The sequence below is a fragment of the Pseudopodoces humilis genome, chromosome 5 (genome assembly GCF_049639895.1).
Source record: "Pseudopodoces humilis isolate 2021_Gansu_Grassland_sample_001 chromosome 5, ASM4963989v1, whole genome shotgun sequence".
In the NCBI taxonomy this organism is placed as follows: domain Eukaryota; kingdom Metazoa; phylum Chordata; class Aves; order Passeriformes; family Paridae; genus Pseudopodoces; species Pseudopodoces humilis.
Window position 1 is genome coordinate 25763784 of NC_142204.1, and position 22778 is coordinate 25786561.

At 37.9% G+C, this 22778-nt stretch overlaps 1 protein-coding gene across 6 annotated transcripts in view; it reads left to right on the forward strand.

The window, feature by feature from the left end:
- Nucleotides 1–22511, forward strand: part of GUCY2C (guanylate cyclase 2C) — a 46349-nt gene extending 23838 nt beyond the window's left edge. For 3 of the 6 annotated variants that reach the window (XM_088055186.1, XM_088055187.1, XM_088055190.1), the window contains 13 exons: nucleotides 914–1000; nucleotides 5032–5164; nucleotides 6949–7086; nucleotides 11350–11438; nucleotides 12168–12259; nucleotides 13798–13956; nucleotides 15360–15552; nucleotides 15943–16117; nucleotides 17051–17149; nucleotides 17916–18010; nucleotides 18629–18705; nucleotides 20469–20568; nucleotides 22210–22511. In XM_088055186.1, coding sequence (XP_087911312.1) covers nucleotides 914–1000; nucleotides 5032–5164; nucleotides 6949–7086; nucleotides 11350–11438; nucleotides 12168–12259; nucleotides 13798–13956; nucleotides 15360–15552; nucleotides 15943–16117; nucleotides 17051–17149; nucleotides 17916–18010; nucleotides 18629–18705; nucleotides 20469–20568; nucleotides 22210–22374 — 1602 coding nt within the window. In that variant the 3' untranslated portion in view covers nucleotides 22375–22511. Of the gene's footprint in view, nucleotides 1–913; nucleotides 1001–5031; nucleotides 5165–6948; nucleotides 7087–11349; nucleotides 11439–12167; nucleotides 12260–13797; nucleotides 13957–15359; nucleotides 15553–15942; nucleotides 16118–17050; nucleotides 17150–17915; nucleotides 18072–18628; nucleotides 18706–20468; nucleotides 21087–22209 lie in introns of those variants that run through there. The other 3 variants (XM_005527700.2, XM_088055188.1, XM_088055189.1) reach the window with 3 other exon arrangements.
- The last annotated feature ends 267 nt before the right edge of the window (nucleotides 22512–22778 follow it).

Sequence of the window (22778 nt, forward strand, 5' to 3'; positions counted from 1 at the left end):
TTCTTCATTTTCCAAGCTGTAGCTGTTGTCTCTGCTGATGTGCTTGTGTACCACAGAGTGTGCAAGACACAAAAAAGAATATATTCCATATTAGTAAGGGAGAAAAATGTCAAGTTCTGCATTATAAGGGCAAACAACCCTTCATTTTTGTTTATAAAAAGAAATGGTAAATTGATGCTGGCAAAAGTATGGAAAGACTTATGGTTTATTACTACCAATATTATTTCAGTGCCAATCATGAAGTAATAATCATCAGCTCTTCTGAGGGCATATATTGTCTCTGCTTCTGTGGTCATACAAAGACTGTCATCAGCAGCAGTGGTCTCTGGAACAAACTCACAGCAAGGCAGCAAAATAATTGTTCTCTCTAAGTCTCTGGTAAATTGGCATACTCATAGAAGTTTACTTTTATCAAGGGATGTCATCATGGCTGAAAGAACTGTAAATGATTGTCAGGCAAAGATAAAGCAACAGTTTATTTTGAACTTGTAAAGCTAGGAGTAAATTGGTAGGAAATGGACTTTGAGCACTGACCATGGAAAATCCTCTCCCTTCCTCTTGCAGAACTTGACCATTTGTTTAACCATGAGCTACTTTGTGTTATTAAAGACTTGTTTTGAGGACCAAATTCAAAACCTATTTTTAATTGCAGAAACCCCTCTTTTCTGTTGTCCCTACGTTTCTAGCTCTGTGTAAACTTAATGTATATGTATATGTATATGTATATGTATATGTATATGTATATGTATATGTATATGTATATGTATATGTATATGTAATATTCCCTATTTTTTGAGTCAGCTTCAGGTCTAGTGCATGTACTCTCTATAAAGAACAAAGTTGTTGGTTGAAATTTGTATACCCATATCTCATCTTCTGCTTTTTCCCTGAAAAACTTTTCTTCTCTTGACAGGACGTTTTAAATGATAAAATATCCTACCCTGATGGCACGTTCATGGACTGGGAATTTAAAATCTCAGTCATGTATGATATTGCCAAGGTAAGTGGACTGCTGACTACAATGTAAATTAACCTGTCCTGTCACACAAAACTGATTCTCTGAGGAGTGTAGCTCTTAAGGTATTCTTCTTTCCTAGAGCTGTATGCCCTCCCAGTCTTTTCTCCTCTGGGGACAGGTGTCCAAGGCAGAAGCCAGTGGCTTTCAGACTGAAGGAGGAGATAGGGGCCAGAACTGGATTTGGACTATTTATAAATAAACAAATGAAGTATACCCCAAAGAAATGTGGCTCAAAGATCACAATCTGCTGACCAGTGCAGTCACAAGCTCTGCAAAACACACTGATTTGTGGCCTCAGGTGAAGCATACAGAGAAAAACTGTATTTTTTCAAATCATAGAATTATTCTAATATATATCCAGAGATGGGATCAACTTTTTCTAAACAAACTGTTTATGTACCTTCCTGACTTTCTCACTAGAATGAGAAACTCTAGTTTCTCACTACAGCTGTCCATTTCAAGCAGTTTGAGAGGAAAAAAGTTAATCTTCTACAGAAACCAAGGCTGGTTTTCAGTAGCTTTCAACAGATCTTTGCTTTTTAGGTCCTTGTGGTAGGAAAAATCAATATGCACAGTAAAGGAAATTCTGTTCTACATTAGAGACTTGTAACTGTTTAGCTAGTAGGTAAGGACCATTTGTGATTCATTGGTGTAATAATTCATTATACCTCTACAGATAATGTAGAGAATCCCCTCTGTTTTTTTGCTAGTGTTCAGCTGCTCTCCTCTTCCTATCTGGTTTGCAGTTGGATGGTCCTCCTGTTTCCTTACATGCACCAGTTTGGATTTGGTCTCCATAATGAATGACTCCACTGTGTCTGTTCTAAAGAGATATTGAAAATCTTGTGCTTTATTAAAGTCCTCTTAATCCAAATTGTCACAGTTTGTTGCCCTTGTTAATGACTTTCAAGTTTAGTTAACATTCAGGTAGTTTCATTTTAAATAGCAGCAGAGAAGTTTCCCCTCCTCCTTAAAACATATCAAAACCCAGGGTATTTTTTAACTCTTTGCAGTTCGCCTTCAAATGTTTCCTTAGAAAATAAGGATTAGTACTGTCTCCTTTCATGAGGAAAAAGAAATCCCAGTCCCTCTGAATGGATTGACCAAATGACCAATGATTGCATTCATACTGAGACTTCACAGCCAGTCATTTGCTGTACCATTGGTACAAGGGACAGGCATCTGAGTATGGACTGGCACACAGCATCTGTTATGTGGAATGGCTCCTGAGCATTATTAGTTGTGTTAGTAGGGATGGTTCACAAACTCTTCATGAAAACTTGTATGTACCTAGGAACAACAGGAAAGTTACTGTCATTTGGGTGATCTGCCAACCTCTCCTATTCCTTGACTTGATACTGTGGTGAAGCTTCTGGGACCTACACATTTCCATGAAATCCTTGTATTGCTTTTTCCAAACCTTATCTTCTAAACCTCCAAGCACCCTATCTACATTTACTTGAGTAACTTCTGTTTTTAAAGAAGCCATTTCATGGCCTCTCAACTCCAGTTTCTCTCATCTCAGTATCTATCCTTTTCAGGTCCAGATGCAGCTCTCCAGGCTGTTAAAATACCTATGACCTGGTGCAGCAGTTCCTTTGCCTTCCTTTTGAGATACTTCTCCCTCTCCTCACCATGACTTTTGTACACTCTGCTTTTACCATGGCCCAAACAGTCCTCGTACCATGCTTGCTGCATGTGCCTCTGAACAAAGACCGGGTCACCTGTATTCCCTGGTGCAAGCAGCCAAATGATGACTATTCTTGGAGCGGTCTCTAGGTCAATAGAGACTATTGAAAAGCCAAAGAGGAAGCCCGAAATCTACTCTACTTCCTCCCCTCCCCCTGCTTTTTCTTGCCTTTTTGCTATCATAGCTGCCTTTAGGATTGATGGGACCACCTTGTAGCTACATGGATTTGGCCATGTGACCAAAGAGCTCTGATGAAAGGTCTGCTGAGAGGGAATTGCAGTAATCAAGCCTTGTAGTTATTAGTGCATACACTGTCGTTGCAACACTATTTATTAACTAAGCAGCTGCTGCAGGATGTTGTGCAAGGGATTGTAATATTCTTACATTGTGCCAGGAAAAGATTTGTCAGTCGGAACTAAAGCTTCAGAGCTCCAGAGCAAAGGTTACAAGAATGCTCAAATACTTGGAACTATTGTATTGAAAGTCATTATAAATTTTGAAAATCACATTGTGGGTTTTTAATAGGTTCTATGTTTTCAGGTAGGTGCACAGAATAGTGGGGAGGAAAGAGAAAATTTTATCAGGTACATCTATAAGACCTTTGCCTCCAGAAATTGTTAACAAGAAAGTCTTTGGGTAAGGAAATCTAAATTACCTTTATCTGTCAATTGATGCTGATACTAATTGGGAATTCTGCTGCAGTAATGGGAATATTTTGTGGCTAATGAAAGCAGGAGCTGGAAGAAGGTGTTGCTGGAGGAAATAGAGCCTAAAGCAGGCAAAACATCCTGGGTAGAATCATCAGGGCTGCATGCAAAAAGCAATCAAGAAATGTGTTCCTTGGGTAGAGTGTGCAGAGAACTCTGTAAATTTGGTATGGTCTAAATAGGTCCAGGATAACCAGTCCAACAACATTCTCCAGAGATTGCATCTTTTGCAGGCTGTTTGGGTCTCAGACATACATCTGCTCTGCCCAAACTCAGCTCATATCTCAGTGATCTTTTGTAGCATTTGCTGATCCATTCCCAGTCATAGGTAGCCCAGTATTTGAAAAGAAAACCCAGCATGTCATAGAGTATATTCATGACCACATGGGCCTGATGAGATTCTGTCTACCAATTATACAAAAGGATGAGCTTTACATGTAGGAGCCTAAGTGGAAAATCATTCAGAGAAGAAGCTAAACAGATACGACATACATGTTCTAGCTTCCACCGGATATAGACTGCACTTCATATACTGAGCACGAAGAAAAGAGGACTATAGGAAGGAAAACAACCAACAGTAGGTTATAAATAGGTGTGAGATGAAGTAGTTTAGAAGAGTGGGATGAAACAGAATAAATAATAGCAAGAGGTACAAATTAGCATATCTATTCCCTTCTTCAGCTGACACCCACTTAATCATGTTCCTTTCCTGCTGTGCCTCCGTGCCATCCCCTTCTCATGTATTGCACTGCATTTGAGTGTATTGGACTAAATCAGATAATTTCAGAGGTAATGAGTAAAAAGGAGCAAGCTACACACCTCTGTATGCCTGTGTGTGTTGTGAGTCAGGAGTCTGAATCTCAGGAAATAGAGATGAAACTGCATTGGCCAGGCCTCATGTTAGCTTCAAGTTTAGCTCATGGATAGCTGGTATGTATTGACTTGTACAGAGAAAACCATAAACAGTTAGGTCAGCAGAGACCTTTATGACTGTCTAGTCTGATTCTCTGTCTGATCTAAGCCCTAGTGCATCATCTGACACTCTCTGCATTGACTGTTCTGGAGCCCTCTGCAGTTAGAGGATCTGCTGCAGTGTTTCAAATAAATTCTCTAGTGTATAGTGATCTTCAAAGAAGATACAGACATAAGGATCAATTCCTTTCACACCTCTTGTGTCTGTTGGATAAACGTGTAGTTGGAAACACTTCTTTGTGTGACTTTCCAAGAAATCTATATTAAATTTACCAAAAACATTTATTGCAAGTGAAATTGCAAACTTTTGTGGGAGGAAATACATTTCCCTTATTACTTGTGTTCTGATATTGACAAAACCAGGATGCTATGTCAGACTGTTGTTAACTAAGAGGAAGGATGGCCTCCTATGGCAAGACCCACTTCGTAATTTCTCAACATTGACTGTTCCTATGACCTTGGAAAGTCTCCTTTGTAAAATAATAATATGAAAGGGAATTGTGATTTATGCATATCCATTGCAGATGAAGTCCATCTAATTACTTGCACAGATATTATGCTATATTTGCATTCTTGTAGAGTCTGGTAACATCTGAGTGTCTTGCATGTGTTGTGCTTTCTTTCTCTTTTATTCTCAACCACAGGGGATGTCTTACCTGCACTCAAGCAAAACTGAAGTCCATGGTCGACTCAAATCCACAAACTGTGTTGTAGACAATCGCATGGTAGTAAAGATCACTGATTTTGGCTGTAATTCAATTCTGCCTCCAAGGAAAGGTAAAAAAATGCCCAACTGGACTCTCCTTCATGGTTTCCAACCCAGTAGAATTTTCTTATCCTCATAGACCAGTAGGGTCTAATTACGTGTTATATACAGAACAAAACAATGCAACTTCGCTTCATATTATAGCAACCATTATATTGTTTTAACTTAAATAATACAATGAAAGAATTACTAGCAGGTAGTGAAAGAAATTAGGCAGCGTGAGAAGGAAGGAAAGATGAATATTCAACTTCTAGTTTAGAAAACAGATTTCACCTGGGATTGAGATGTAAGAAACATTTTCAGTATCCAAGTCCTTCATGTAAACAGCCCTTTTCAGCAGTAGTACTGAAATTGTGTAAAGAATGTATTTACCATAAATCTTGTAATTTATTAGATACATGTGTTACCACAGTGCTCTGTGATATCATTAACAGGCATGACTCTGATAATCCTTGAAGAAATCTGTACTTATATGTGATGATAACTCTGTTTCTTATGCCTTAGTTAGGAGCTTAGTAATATATGCTCAACCAGATTGGAATAATATTAATAGGTTTTCTTCACATTTTCTATTCACCTCAAATTCATAGAATATTTCTGTAAAATAGAACACTCCTTTCTACTCAACTTTTCCTTCTTACTTGATCGGGAGTGAAAAGATCAGTCCATCTGAAATTATGTCATATGAATCTGTAGAGTAGAGCTTGGAGTATAATAAGCACAGCATTGTGCTGTAACTGCAGCATATGACTTGAAAACAAACTGGTTGCAACTGATTTGGAGAAAATTTTTACATTCAGACACAAACATACTCAAGAGTAGCAATAAGAATATAAAAAATGCCTAAGAAAAGTGCACTGAACATAAATGTTCTATTCATTCTTCATTTTACAATTTTAATATTCTACAATTTTTAAATTTAATTTTATATTATTATTATTACAATGTAATAATATTTTTTTATTGCTTGTAAGCAGCCTCAAAATCTCTGGCTACTCAGTCTATGTCCTTGAAGAAAACTCACTATTTCACAAGAGATCAACAGATTGATTGTGGCTGGATGTTACAGGCTAATATCATAACACTGTCTTCAGGGTCACTGTGTTCAGGTCACTGTTATGGTATGTCATCAGCATGTCACAGCTGTTGTACCATGGCAGCATTCTGGTTTGGAGGTACACTGGTGCCCATTGCACTAGAAATACAGATTAATAATTTCTGTAGAAAGCAAGTAGTTATGAGCAGGTAATACTATGTCAGGCTCAAAAGCACTTGAGAATTATTTCAATAGCCTCATGATATCAAGGCCATTGGGAAATATTGCAGTCTTCTCATCAAACACTGTGTATAAAAAAATCCTTGCATCTCCTAGATGAATAATTTATGGCTCAGGGTTTTTTTTATTATTGCACTGGCATTCCTCGATCTTATCCAGATACATAGGCTATTTCTAAGAAGCCTGTGAAACGTAGCTAAGAAAAGCAAGTTCATTGCCAATGAACATAACTTTTCTGAATGACTAGGAGTCTGCATCTATGGTGAAAAGTAGCAGGGTCAGCAAATCCCAGAAAACTGAAAACTACATCAGAGGTTTATCTAACCTGTATTGATGTCAGCTTCTCAAGAAAAATGCTAAAGTAGGAAATACAATACTAGTGGGCTCTGGATTGGATATGAAAAGAGTAAAAGGAAATGTCATTATAGCCAGTGGATGGTCTGAGAAGGATCACCCTTTTTGCAATTATTTCTCTTCTTTCCTCTTTACATTGTCCCACATTGCCATCTGGATCTTCAGACCTGTGGACAGCTCCTGAGCATCTGCGGCATGCTGATGTATCTCAGAAGGGTGATGTATACAGCTATGGCATCATTGCCCAAGAAATCATCCTACGCAGAGAGACGTTCTACACTGGACACTGCCGGGACAACAGAGGTAATTCCACAGATTTCTCCTCTATTGCAGCCTGCTGGGATGGTTGTAGCTGTAACTGGCCTATTCTCCATGTTTTGTGAAAGGCATTGTCTCTGATAACTGCTTGAACAGCTGCTCCTTTCTCTGAGTGGTGAATGAAGAGCCTGTTTGAAGAATCTCAGTGTGGGGGCAAGTGTCCCTACATCTTCTGTGAATAAAATTTGTATTGAGTTTTCTTGCCCTTTCTCTTCCCTTCTCACCTAGAGCAGAGCATTACAGAAGTTAACATTATACAATGCTGTCCAGACTTACTGTAACATTTAAAGGCCTCAAATGTTTTTCTATTTTAACTTGTAAACAACAAGTAATATGCCATTTATTTTAGGCAGCATAAATCAGCATTGTCAACACAGAACAACAAAAACTCAGCTGTGTGACACAAGAACAGTTGGCATTTAAAACTGGCAATTCAGACTTCATTCAAGCTGGTTATAATTAACTTTAGCAATTTAACTTCTGTCAGAAAAATAATTTCCTCCTGTAGTGCATCTATTAAACCCCGTATTGTGCATTTTGTGACATTGTTTTTGAGTGGCTGTTGTGGTTTTCAGCCCAGCTGGGAATTAAGAACCATGCAGCCGCTTGCTCAACTCCCCCTCTCTACCATCCTTCTCCCTGGTGGAATGAGGAGGAGAATCAAAGTAAAACATAGGTTGAGATAGGAACAGTTAAACAATTGAAAATAAAGTAAAATACAATATTAATGATAAATTATAGTAATAATGGTAGTAAAAAGGGAAAAACAAGTGATGAATAAAGAAATTGCTCAGTACCTGCTGACCAATACCAGACTCCCCTTCCTGAACACAGATAATCCTCCATTCCAGGCAACTTCCCCCAGTTTATATGCCAGGCATGATGTTCTTTGGTGTGGAATATCCCTCTGGTCAGTCTGGGTCACATGTCCCAGCTATGCTCTCTCCCACTTTCTTTTGTGTATCCCCTCACTGGCAGAGAACCTGAGATAAATTTTAAAAAAACAATAAAAAAATAATAATAATAAAAAAAATCCTTGACTTAGGATAAACACATCTTAGCAAAATACCAAAACAACAGTGTGTTATCAACACCATTCTTATTCCAAATTCAAAACACAACACGCTAACAGTTTCTGAGAAGAAATTAACTACCCTAGCTAAAGTCGGGACGCTGTTCACTCCAATCCAGCCCAGTCAATCCCAATCCCAATTATTATGTACTAGAACTCACAGAGAAACTTGTGTGGGTTTAGGATTTTCCTAGTGACTAACAACAGTTACTAACAACAAATTTAGACATTGCCTTTACCTCTGAGTCATTCTCTTAGATCTGCCTCACATTTGTTAAAGCATCTAGAGCAGCAGCTCGACAGCCTAATAGCTCTTTTACTGAGTCACATTTGAGAATAATTTCATATTCATCATCCTACATTATCACAAATCTGTGTTCGTATTTGGGGAAACACAGTTTTTGACATCACCAACTCTGTAATATAAATGTAGATCTAAATGAGATTAGAAATGGCTGTTCCCTTTAGACCAAACTGTTCAGGATTCCCTGCTTAATAAAAGATAGAAAAAATAAAGTCTTTCTATTCCTATTTCTTGGGAAGAGACAGGCACAATCCTTATGAATGCAAGAATTTTACAAATATTGCCAACATGGATAAAGGAAAGTGCAATGCCCTACCTTGCTCATTTTGACTTGTAAAGCAAATCCATAGCAAAGTACATTCTTTTAACAGCTTGTTGAGCAATTGCAGTCTTTCTGTGTTGTGTTAATGGTTATTAAGTTAGCTTCAGACATAGTGTTTCTTGGCTTTTCTGAGATGTGGTGGCAACCTCACTGCTCTGTGTTTGATCCTGGCTGTCATAGTCAGAACCTGGTTCCTTGTTTTAACTTTGACCTGTATCTTAATACTGTATTCTGTCCTTTTGGAAAGACTGTCCCTTTCAAACAGTGTGAGGTTAATCCATGCAATTTAAAGAATTTGTAGCACCTAAACTAGATACCTAATAGCACCTAAGTGATGTTGCTGGAGATGGTTACATATTAGCAAGTGAGGTAAAACAACAATGAATTTACTGGGTTTGAAATCTGTTTGGTAAGTCTGGGTCCGGTCCACTGTAACTTAAAAAAATAATCTGCTTTGTAAATTTCTGCTGAAATTTTACATTTTCCATCCAGTGAGAAGATTTTTTTTCTCCACAAAACTTTTTTCCATAAAAGCATTATTAGATGTCTAAGATACATATTGCTGGTCTAATGGCTTCTGGTATTATTCTTGACTTTTGTTGATGCAAGTTGAGTAAAAGGTGTTCATTAGTTCATCAAATTTCATGTAACAGAAAGGAATTAGTTTTATTACATGTTGCTGAAGTGGCTCCTCATTTAAATGCCTGATTCATTCATTAGCCAAGATGAGCAAAACAGTGAACCATACTTACTCAAACACTTCTGCATTTTGTTTGCAGCATTATCTAACTTAGGAACACAGTAGCTCAAGCTTGGGGTTACCATTAATTTATAAATATCCAAGATAAAAAGAGGGGGGAAAGTACCAAATTAGAATCAGTGGTAATGGACAAAGAAATGTCCCTGTTGCATATTAGATTAATTTGATTTTTAAGTCACAAGAGAAACTCTTTCAATGGCTAGGCTATCAGAAGTTAGTCTCTGCAAATTAGAAGACATGATATTGATATTTCAGGACAACTGATAAAACTGCTTCTCCAGGTTTAAATGACAGCAGCAAGGACTGTGTTCAGCCTTTAAAAGACTTATTTAAAAAGCTCCATACCTGAGCTCCACCCACCAACTTCGAAAAAATAAACTCTACTTTCAGTTATTCAGCGAGCCAGTTTTCTCAACATGAAAATATGTATCAATCAACTTAATGTACAACAATATTGCTGCTAATGAGAGAGAAGTCCCATGACAGGTATACAGAACTGGATTTCTAGTGTGTAGAAGTAAGTAGGTCATAGTCCTCTTCACTGACATCTCTGCAAGAAGATGTTCCCCATCTGGTTACTCCACTCTTCTGCAGGAACACCTCATTCACAGCTCAAGACTGTGAACTCTTGCCACGTACCAACGCTCAATTCAAGCTGCCTCCTTGTTTCACTACTTTCTGCCACTGACTAATTGCAGTACTGCTAATAGCTGCTGTTACTTCCTCTCTCAGGTGTGTGTCCAAGCATGGAAATCCAACACATTCCCCCTGCATACCTGAGCCCTACACAGACTTTCCTGTCTCTTAGCCCACAGAAGACTTCTCAGCAGTTTCTCCACTTCATAGCATTTGGGAGACTCAAGTTTTCTGCTCCTTCTCTAGTCTGTAATTTCTGTACCAAAAAGTTGAAAGCTGCTGTATCATTTTGGGGTGATCATGCACACTGAGCATGTTTAGGCATCTGTAGCTGCCCTAGACCAGTGCAATTACAAACCTTCCTTGTGTCATAATACACTTCTTTCAGTAAAATTTTATCCCAAATAAAATAAGACATTATTAATAAATAATCTGTTCTGATTCATAGATCCCTTTCAATTTCCCTTTACTCCAGCAGTAAAAAATTACTTCTCTTTTTTAAACATCCCTCTTCCCCTGAAATTCTTGAAGTCTGCAGGAGAAAGACAAAGGAAATTGTTTTTGCTTTAGATCTCTCTTACTGTGCTTAAATTGAGTTGTGCAAATGCAGCCTGATTTTGATGTGTTCAGAGTCCAGCTAATTTTCATAGAATGGGTTTAATGACTAGGAGTACAAATGAGTTAACAAATGCAATGCTTTTAACCCATTTATATTAATAGCTTAGTTTTAAGGAAATTAAGCATCTGCAGGATGATTTGAACTGCTCTAATGAGTGGCGTATGTCTCCACACTTTTGATCAAGTTGCAATGGGCTTTTCACGTAGTTTTTTAGTATAATTATGCTTCATGCTGAGAGGCACACTAATAATGCCCAACATTCATTTGGGAAGATGCCATAACCATGTCTACCGTGACCAATAAATACTCATGTATATTTCCATTCAATTTCCTTTCAGGGGCCTTCAAGCCAACCTGTTTTGGTCTTGTGCCATATATTTAGAAAAGCTATAAATTTGAAACTCACATCAAAATGAGGGAACTGTCATGAAAGCTTCTGTTTGTACAGTATCTTGTAACATCATAGACTGCTATACACAATAAATGTCCTTCTTACATTTTTTTGTTTAAAACTTTAATCTTTTTTGTGTACTAGAGAAACTTTACAGAGTGGAGAGCGGCAAAGGAGTAAAGCCATTCCGACCAGACCTGACCTTGGATACAGTTGGAGAAAGACAGATAGAAGTAAGCTAATAATTAATGAAGCCATTTTCTGGGTGAAGGGTGGAAGTTCTGACCAAACTGAAGGCTATGATCACGGGAAGGTGAAAGCTATGCGTTTCATTCCAAATGCCCTAATTTGTGGGAATAAATTGCATTCTATAGTTGTTACCAGAACTATGAAATACAACTCATGGAAATTATTTCATTGGACAGAAACAGACACTTACATGGTGTTACTCTTCTGACCTGTTTTAGATATTCTTGAGATGGGATGAATCAAGTATACCTCTCTTCACTGATACAGCCCCTATGGCTTCATGCTTAGGTGAAAATGTCTGTATTGTAGATAATCACATATTTAGAAATCAGCCCCATTCTTTTTGGCTGAATCACCAGTTTTCAGAAAATTCCCAAACATGGGATATTGGAAATATAATTACCACAGCATCTAACACCATGTCAGTAACTGTGTCTGCCACCAGTCTGCCACCAGATCTGTAAATGGATCCATTTACTTGCCTTTCATTTGTGTATTGCAAGTTCAAGCTAAGATCATGTCACTAGTCATCAGAGAGTTAAGATGCAGGCAATGAGTGTTCTAACCATAGGTTCCAGACAGTTAGTCACACAATTTAATATGTTGGTAGTCAAGAGTAACAAGAAATTTTCTAATGAACTAGTGCTGTTTAGTACTACTCTCTGTCTATATCCATTACTCAGGTAGACTTTTCCTTAAATTTTTGTTTGAAGGTATATACACTAGTGGAGAGCTGTTGGGAGGAAGATCCAGAGAAAAGGCCTGACTTTAAGAAAATTGAAAGTACTCTGGCTAAAATATTCAGGTGAGCAGCAGGGGCTTTGTTTTTTAAGATGCTCCAAACTTCTCCTCTATTAGAAAGCTCATATTATTAAGTGTGTAAATTGATGTGATTATGATTCAGTCGGTGGAAAACCCTAGTGTCTTCACTTAGATCCTCTTTTATTCTTTGGCCGAAAACTAGGTGAGCATGTGCATATGTTAAGTACCTGTGTACAATGTACTAGCTGACTGAGGGTGAGATGATCACCGTACCTCAAATTGGTACATTGTGAAAGTAGCAAGCTGGATAATTAGGGATTTAAACCAATCAAATAATTCCCTCTCTGTCTCTAGTCAAGAACTGGATAGTGACTCACGTCATTTAAGTTTTGGTAAATGAATGCACACAGATGTTTGAATGATGATTTGAAAGTTTGGATGGTCCCACATTAAGCTGACAAGAAATGTTGAATTGTAACTCACAAGAAGTATTAATTACAGGGCTTTGGTGGTACAAAGTTGTGGGAAAATAATAAGGATTATAGCTGGATAAACCCTGTGGGGTTACACAGGCCTTTCACGTGGACAATGCTGCGTTGTTCCTGCAGAATTTGTTCTGAATTAATTATTCCAATGACCAAACCGTGAGCTTTTAATCATTTCTCCTGGGACATTGCTTCCCAGTTTTTAAGGCTCTCCCCATCAACAAACCCCAGCAGCACCATTTTATACTTTACATGGGCAGGACAGCTGTACTGTGCATAATTGAATGTATCAGCTGAATAATCTTTCTGCTGCTGAATATAGAGGCCTGCTGGTTCAGCTCCTAAAGCCTCCTTCCTACAAAAGCAAAGAGGTTGCCTCTTGTCACATGCAATATGGTGTTCTTCTCATGTGGGTCTAAGATGATGCACCCCTAATTCAAAATTTGTTTAAAGTAAGAGTGATTCAATACTAATCTTCCAGTCAGCCTTGTCCCAGTTACTTTCAGACTGCTTTGGTGAGTGCAGGCTGCCCAGACAAACAGGGGTTTGAGTGGCTCATGTTACCAAACTTCTGCTTCCAGGGGTTAGTAGGCTTGAGTCTGCAGGATTTTGTGAGTAAAACTAACCCTGGGGCTGTTCATTGTTCCACTGTATTCTTTGGTCTTCTAAATAGATGGCCCCAAATTCTCTTTATTCTTCTGCCTGAAGTCCCCATCTATGTGCAATTTTCTGCCTACTATTTTTAGCTTCCTCTCAGAATCTGAGCTTCTCAGTTACATTTTACAAATGAATGTTCCTGGGTTACCTAAGGTAATCTAAAATTGACAATATTAGCAGGGCTAGGTGAATGAAGGCTGCTTTAAGAATTACCAGCTCCAAATGACAAGTGTGGATTACAGACTTTCAATTCATCTACGTGAGGCCTCCAAGCAAGCAAAAGAATGATGCACTTGAGGCACTTTGCATTCTAACTACAGAAAAGTCAAACACTGGAGAAATTTTCTGTTGCTGCTTTTTTGTCTCCTTTTAGCTTCTCTCAACAATGTACATCTATCACTGTTTCTTCTTGACTCCTGTGTAATTCTGTTATTTACAGTAATTTCCATGGCCAGACCAATGAAAGCTACATGGATACCCTGATCCGGCGTCTACAGCTGTACTCCCGGAACCTGGAACACCTGGTGGAGGAAAGGACAGAGCTGTACAAAGCAGAGAGAGACAGAGCAGACAGGCTTAATTTCATGTTACTTCCAAGGTAACTGGCCAGGAGGATTTTTGCTGGCATTTTATTTACATACACCCAATTCTTGCAGAGTAGGGGATAGGATTAATGTTTATGCTCTATTTTCTTCCCATCTAATCTAATCCTGCAAGGGAAGAAAGAAGAAGCACTTATCCCTGAGCTCTCCACCCTATAGAAGAGTTTCATGCCAAGATAGTATTGGGACCTATTATCTTGCTCAACATTTCTTCGTGCACAGTATCCCCCTTTCCAGCACAAGCCTCTCTTTCACTGCTTCCCAGGGAACACAAATCTACAGTGATCCCACATCACAGAGCACTGCTCTGCTCCAGCTCCTTGCTGGTTAGAAAGAGTGTCTTCAGCTGAAGAGCAGGACTGGAGTCCAACTTCAGGCTGGGGTTTAGCAATGCAAGAGGGGCTGAGGTTGTCAGGGTCACACTGGGTTAGATGGATTCTTCAGAGTGTACTGTAGGATAAGTACTATTGGCATTATAATACTGGTAATACCAGTAATTTTGGTATTTCACACATTCAGAATAGTAAAACTATCCTGGTATGTCATTACTAGTTTCAAGGGTATTTCAGTAGTCAGGTTATTGATTTTTGGCTCATCTCGAAAAAAAAAAAGAAAAAAAAAGAAAAAAAGAGTAGTTTTGGGGAAAATCAGGAATGATCTGGATGATCTGGCTGTATAGATAGTGCAACAAGGAATTACTGTCTCCTTCCACTCTTTGTTGATCCTACCACTCTGTTAGTGTTTCATTGTAGATGGAACACAGCATTTTGCAAAACCTATAATTTTCTGGGTCTCTTTCAGTTCTTCTCTTCTAATATCACCACTAGAAACAGATATTTCTCTGGATTTAGGATTGCAAGAAAAAGAAGGTCCCTCTTGAATAGACATTGACTGTCATGGTATTGAATTTTTCTTCCATAAATTACCAGACTAAGATACCTCATCTGAAATCAGGATGAGGTGATTATATAATTATATTATTATTATAATGAAATTACTTTGTGTTGGGAGAACAGGAAAATATGTCTGTTCTTACTTATTGTATGGGTAGAATGTAGGTCTACATGTCAGAAAGTTCCGAATTTCAGTTTTAAATTTGACTCAATATCCCTGTTTCTGACCTTAAGCAAGAAGCTCAGTTGCCTGTGTCTCAGTTTCCTTATGGCTATTCACACTTGGATTTTGAAAGTTTGTAGTGCATTAATTACCATTAGTAAGTGCTTTGAGGTCTCTGGCTGAAAGGCATTATAAGCATCTAAAATGTGATTACAATGGCAGTTGTCAGCAAACTGTTTAATGTTTCCTACACGGAAAGCAATACTGTGATTGGGTTGCATGAAAAAATACCTTTAATAGTAAACACTAATCATCTGTGTTCCTGCCTTCTCTGTTTCCACAGGCCAGTAGTAAAGTCCTTGAAGGAGACTGGCCTGGTTGAGCCAGAGCTGTTTGAAGAAGTCACTATCTACTTCAGTGACATTGTTGGCTTCACCACGCTCTGCAAATACAGCACCCCTATGGAGGTGGTAGATATGCTTAACGATATCTACAAGAACTTTGACCACATTCTTGACCATCATGATGTTTACAAGGTGATTAGCTCTACTTCTGCTCATTTGCAACCAGTGGACACAAATCAAATTGCATGATGTAGTGGATTTGGGAATCTGCCTTCTAAGCAAAGCAAAAGAGAAAAACAGGTCAGGATTACTTCATTTAAATGAAGTAATCACTTTCACTATGCCTACTTATACCAAATTTCCTACAGTAGGTGGTCACACATTCATTAATTGGAGTGTTGGGTATAGTTATAAACACTCATACACCCAAATGGGGTCAGCTACCTAAAACTAATCAATCCTGCTCTCAGGGGAAGAAATGTTTAGTCATGAACAAGAGGATCTGATAAAACGTTTCTGCTTTTAACTAAAGATGTACTTTTCTATGTATGGAAATAGTGAGTTCTGATTTTATTTTCACAGGTGGAGACCATTGGTGATGCTTACATGGTGGTGAGTGGTTTACCAAAGAGGAATGGCAACTGGCACGCAGTGGACATCTCCATGATGGCTCTGGACATCCTCAGCTTCATGGGAACTTTTGAACTGAGACATCTGCCAGGGCTGCCTGTTTGGATTCGCATTGGAATTCACTCTGGTACACAGTAGTGCTAGATCAACAGTGACAGTGTTGCCTGGTTTTGCACAGAATTAACACCCATACAAGATCTGGTAATACACCATACACAATTGCCCTTGTCATGAAGAATCAGGTTGGAAAAAACATTCATAGAGAAAGAGTAACAGAAGTTAATAAGATGCTGTTTTGCTCCTGCTGTAGTGAAATAGCCTATAGCCATTAATTCATAGCCTAAGTCAGTAGCTAGGATAAGCAACAGCCACTGCTCCTGGTGTGATTAAACCAGTTGTATTAAATAAGCCTTCACAGATTATTTCTCTCTGACTGAAGTGGAAATCAGTCATGGTCAGCTATGCTTATCTAGGCAAAAAATGCAAGCCTATATTTTGTGCTTTTGGAGGCAAAACTTTTGTTGAGTCTGTGTGTCAGACTTAATGTTTTAATTTATCTATAAAAATACTTTTTGTCAAAGGGGAACTTCAGATAGTGCAACAACTTTGGGAAATTCCTCATGCCCCTCAACACCAGCTGCCAGGGGAGGAACACATCAGAGAACTGAGGCACATCAGTGACTGAGGCACTGGGAAACCTCTTGAGGCACCAGTATTCACCCTTGCATAATGAAGCTTATTCTATTTTTCTCTTGCTTCCAAACCTGACAGTTAATAAATGTACTTCTTTTTTTCTGCACAGAAATTTGGCACAAATACAATTAACACTGTGCAGCTGTGTCCTTTTTATGATCTTACTGGATAATTCTAGAATAACAGCTAGGCTTGGTTTATAGTGGGAGACCACAAGATACTGTGGGAAGTGAGGTAGAAAGTATTGTCATTGGTGAGGAATGCAGAGTTCCCCCAGGCACTGCACTGCTTTTCAACAGTGTGACACCCGCCAAATAAATCAAGTACCTTGATTCACCCTTTTTATCTCTTTACATCCCATTTCTAGGTCCATGTGCGGCTGGTGTGGTTGGAATAAAAATGCCTCGTTACTGTTTGTTTGGAGATACAGTAAACACAGCTTCGCGGATGGAATCCACAGGCTTACGTAAGGATTTAATTTTAGCTGTCAGTGTAACAGGACCAAAGCTATTGGTTAGTTTGTGACCAAAGTGTTTGTTTTCAGCTGAGAACAATTTATTATCAACTTGCAGAAGTTTTAAAGATAAAGAAGCTATATTTGTTCTGATTACCAATTATTTAATTGTCCAAAGTGACAGTGGACACTTCACCGGGCAAGGAAGAGTTGTTCCTTGTTCATGCTTCAGTGCTGGTAACAGGGAGTTTGTAGGCTGGTTCACTGCCTGAGTTCCTTTGGAAGATATGATACTTATATGTCTGGAATTTAATTTTATTCTATGAACCACAGATTTTAGTTTGACCTAGAATTGTATTATAGCTTTGTTGAGTAAATATACTGACTGTGTATTTTAAGTTGAAGCAATTATGTCATCAACTTCACCATTAGGGAACTGTGCAAGAGCCAGTTTTTCCTCCTTCTGCTCAGTGTCTTCACATGAGCATTCTCTATATAGGTCACTCACAATTACTCTTTTTCCTTTTGACATCTAACTAGTACAGATACCATTGTCACCTGTATTTCAGATCAAGGGTTGTACCAGTTATTCCTGCTTGGATATGTAGTACAGTCAGATTTTTCATACAGCAGTGTAATTTCTTCTCATTTAATTTGGCTCTTAGAATTTATGATGATAACAATTGAAGGACTTCTGTTATAGCACCAGTTTTCACATATACTTAATGCATGTTGAATGTTTCCAGGCTGAGCTTTCCTTGTCTCTTTATTTTTTTAGCTTTAAGGATTCATGTAAACGGTTCCACAATTAACATCCTGAAAAGAACAGACTGCCAATTCCAGTATGAAGAGAGAGGAGAAACGTACTTGAAGGTAACCTTACCATGTACAAGCATGAACACAGAGAAGAGGAATAGTAAAAAGTATTGTATAGGTGAGAGTACCCCTGAACTTAATTAACAGCTGGGGAACAAGGATTACTGATCAAATGATATCACAGTCTCTAGTGATTGAAGACACTTCTATAACAACAATTAAGGCAAAGAAGAGCTCCCTAACTTCTACATTAAAGCAACATAAAGATGTGGATAATAAATAAAACATACCATTTGGAACAGAAGATTGTAGAGTGAAGTCATCTGATGAAAGGGAAGCTGAATCTAGTGTTAATTTGTTAATGCTCCAATATCTACCAATCCATTTATTTCAATCTTTTACACTTATCTGTCCTTGGGAGTTGATGGCAGGCACCACAGCTCACCTCTCCCACGACTTGTGTTTCAGGTCATGGAACAAGGAAGTGACTGTACTGCTTCATCTCCCCCATTCTTCTCACATCTAATTTGTAATCCCTTGCTGTCAGCATCAGTTACTGAAAATAAGCAAAGGCAAACATGGCAATGTACAACAGAGTAATATTTAAGTAAATTAGCTACAGAAAATCGCATTCTAATCCCAAAACTGTGCCTTTTCTTTGTCATATATATTTAGGGCAGAGGAACAGAAATTACCTACTGGTTGACGGGTACTGAGGACAAGAAATACAATCTCCCAACACCTCCTTCTGTGTAAGATCATCTTTTTATGTGAAAAGGGAGGAGAAATTCCCATTCTTTGTGCTTTAGCCTTTATTGTTCCTTCTTGGCACTTGTCCAGGATTTTTTTATACAATCGAATTTGCCTTCAGTTGTTAGAGGCTTAAAAGTGTATGTGCATATAAACATAAATATTCATTACATGGGACTATGTGTGTGCTGAAGGTTGGTTGTCTATATAAACATTAGACAGGTTCTTTGCCTTGGAAAGGGTGTAAGACTTCCAGGACAACTTGCTGATGTGATAAGAGCAAGAGATGGACAGGAAAATGGAAAACATTAATATTCCCACAAGTTTAGTGGAACCTGTGTGTCACACTATATGAAGAGGGTAACCACAATTGACTGTGCAGCTCTGTAATACCATGTTATGCCTGTGACCTCTTGTGGAAAAATTTGTAAGAGAAATGAAACTTGCAGGATTTCAAGCACTATTCTGCTACAAGAGGTGGGCAAAGATACTGTAGTACTGCACAGGAATAAAGCCTTTAAATATTAAACAAGAGCTTACTTTCTAACATTTAGAGAAGTTGTCAGTAAAAAAAAATATGAGGTTGTTTTTTGAGCAGCTATGCAAAACTGAAGCTAGGATACTTGTTGCATTTTTTTAGTGTCTATTTTGCATATGAGTACCTCTTTATTTCCTGCAAACTCACTAAATGTGGAAGTTTCTTTTCTCACTTTCTGCTCTGAATACCTGTGTAGTCACTCTTCACTAAGTGGGAATTTGTTGCCTTCTCCTTTGAAATGACAGTACTTCATTACAAACTGAGGCAATGATATTGCAAGTTGGTGTTTGCCAGATACATGGGGATCCCTTGTCCTGAAACGCATAAATAAATGTTACAGCTTGCTTCTACTGTAAGTTTTGAATCTTACAGTGTGTCCTTTGCAGAAATAAAATTACCTGTCCATTTATTCCCCAAGAGAAAACAGGAGATTAAGCAGACTATGAGGCTTTTCTCAGGGCATTTGCAAAATAGAAATAATCAAATTTGTAATCTGCTACAGAATCTCATGAGCTTTGTTATTTTTTAAATGGAAAGTACAAGTGGTAGGGCTGAGCAGGAAATACTGTCAAGACTACCCCATAATACATCTCTTTTGTAAACTCAGAACTCCTTTTTAAAAATTAATATGATCTGTTGAGACTACCAGAATTATTGTAATAGCAATCTTCTGGAATTCAGAGGTACTATTGAAAGTACCTCTTGAGCTGGTTCACAGTGATGCTTTTGTTTGCACTTCCTCATATGCGACTGCCCCTTAAAAATTTTCATGTGTGGGGTACTCCAGCAAAAGCCTAATACACTGAAGAAGTTTCTGAAACAATGGCAACTTTATTGCTGAAGGCCACCTGAAATTGAATAGTTAAAGTTCTGGTGCCAGTAATGGCGTTGAGAGCAAAAAACTATTCTGATTAGGATTGAATCTAATTTGTGTCTCCCTTTTTATGCAAGTTATCATGACTTTTTAAGGTCAATAATAACATAGCTACAGATCTCTTGAGCAAAGATACTGATGCATACTATTTGGAATACTCATATGAAAATCCTGACTTCTCTTCCCAAATTCAGAACCAGAATTTGGTCCTGCCCACATTTTTTATCAGGAGTGTGGGAATGCCATTAAGATAAACATGGGATTAGAAATATGTAAAAATCTCTGGCGACCTGAGGATCACTAAAAACACATGAATCACTGATTTTTCTTTTCCCCATCTTGTTGATTTTTAGGGAGAATCAGCAACGGTTACAGGATGACTTAGCACAGATGATAACCAATAGTCTTCAGAAAAGGGAAAATGAAGGATCCAAGGCACAGGAGCTTTCACGGGTAGGTAGCTGCCAATCAGGTACCCTGGAATACCTGCAACTGGTCAGCACAGAGAATTTTACCACATATGTTTAAAACTGGATGTCTAGTGTGACTCAAAAAGCTGCAGCAACTCTCTGGACAACTTCATGTGGAGACTGGAGGCTTATAGACTTAGAGGAAAAAGAAAACATCTTTTCAAGCATCCTTTTTACTGTCTGACCTGCTATCAGTAAATCAAACCTCTCTTCACTGTGACTTTGAAATTGTTGGATGACTTTATTAGGACACATGCAGCATGATTTGAAGTAAATGAAAATATTTGCACTTGAGTCTGGAAAATAGTGGGCATTTTTGTTTTAGTTAGGTTTTTTTTAAACTGTGATAGCCTGTTCAATAATCCACTCTGAAAATATTCACAGCAAAATCTTAATTTGTCATGATCTTTAGATGTTGTATTTAATTTGTAATTTTTATTTGAAGAAAGATTTGGTGTAATATATTTGAAAATATAATTAAATATATGTGTAAAACATGGATATATTGCTATTTTGTTTCTTCTGCTGTTTTCCTCTGTGTTTCACATGTTTTCTTTAATCAAGCTGACTTTGTTCAAGAGACAACTCTTCTGTTATTTACATTGGGAACTTATTCCAGAAGTATGGTTTCTAAAGTTTATCTGAATCTCCTGGGCCTGAAAAATGAAACTGTCATTCTTGCAAAACAAGACACTTTCATATCTTTTCACCACTTCTGCTTCTGCCCACAAACCAGAAGTGAAACAGAAATTAAGGAAATAAAATTATCTGGACTTCTTAACCTCAGACCTTTTCAATTCAATTTTTGGATGCAGTTTTACAGTCAAGCAGGTTTTACTTAGATGACTCGTTCTTCAACTGACACCATGGCACTGATATTAATACACAGCTTTAAAAAGCAACAAAAGCACAGGGGCCACATGTTAAAGGAAATCAGCATTCACATGAAGAAATAACATCTAGTGAGTGAATAACATCTGCTTTTGCAAGGGCCTTTTGTCTACTGTTACCTTTCAACACAGAAGTACTTCCACCGTTGTCAAATATTGGTTAGTATCCAAACAATAAAATTGGTGCAAAATTATTATTTTATAGTTTTGAACAGTGTTTTTTCTCAACTAAATGACATAAAAATAATTAAAAGAGAGCAATCCAATTGCTTCTGTTTTTTCTTTTTAAGAGAAGCTGGCTTTGTAAAAACACACACACACACATATCAAAAGAACAATGTAGATGTAAATAGAACACTGAAGTGCAAAGATTACTGGAAAAATTAAATAATGAGGTTCTGTTTGGCTTATACTCTTACCTAATAAATGTAAATTCCTACATTCAGGAATATGATACAGACAAATAACACCTTTGTGTATAAAATAAGCTGTACGTACCCAACAGCCACAGCTTTCACATTAAATATAACCAATCTGAAACTCAAACTGGCATTAATACCATACCATCCTCTGTCTGTGTCCTAATGGAAACATTCACTTAGGTGAGGATAGAAAAAAACAAACAACCCTGATGTGCTCAAACTGGTATATATTAAAAAGTGTATATGTACAATAAAAATATAAAGTCTGCTATTTTCTACCTCATGGTGCCAACCAACAAGCTTTGTCTCCAGGTCTGCGTTCTTGGGTGTGACTGCTGCACTGCTGGGCTATTCTGGTTGCTGTACCTGAAGCACTCAGCAAGTGTAGTTGGTTGTAATGTAGTGACAAGTGCTGGACTCACCAAGCCTGAAGACGACCACTATGATCACCCCAATCAGAACTGTCCTGATCTCTGAAGTGATGCAAGTGACCTAACTTACCTTTTTAAAGAAGAGTTTTGTGGGTTCCATCCTTGACACCGCTGAGATACAAATTATTTTAGAGCACACACCCGCTGACATTGATTGATAAAATTACTTTAAACAGTGCTTAGTTTTCAGCAGCCCTTCTCTTTACAGTGCTCTTCAGATAATAAATTCTGTATTGTTTTTTGAAGAGAAATGGTTACCTTAGCAATGAGTTGATGGACCAATCTTCTGGTAGATTTCTTTTTCACATGGTTCTGTCCATGCATGTATCTGTTACCTACACATCACAATAAAATCAACTTTGAGTACTCTAAAAAAATCCTGGTTTCTAGTTTGGATGTCTGATTTTTCCTTCTCTCTAAGTGAAAAGTAGCCCATAACAAAGCAGTGGT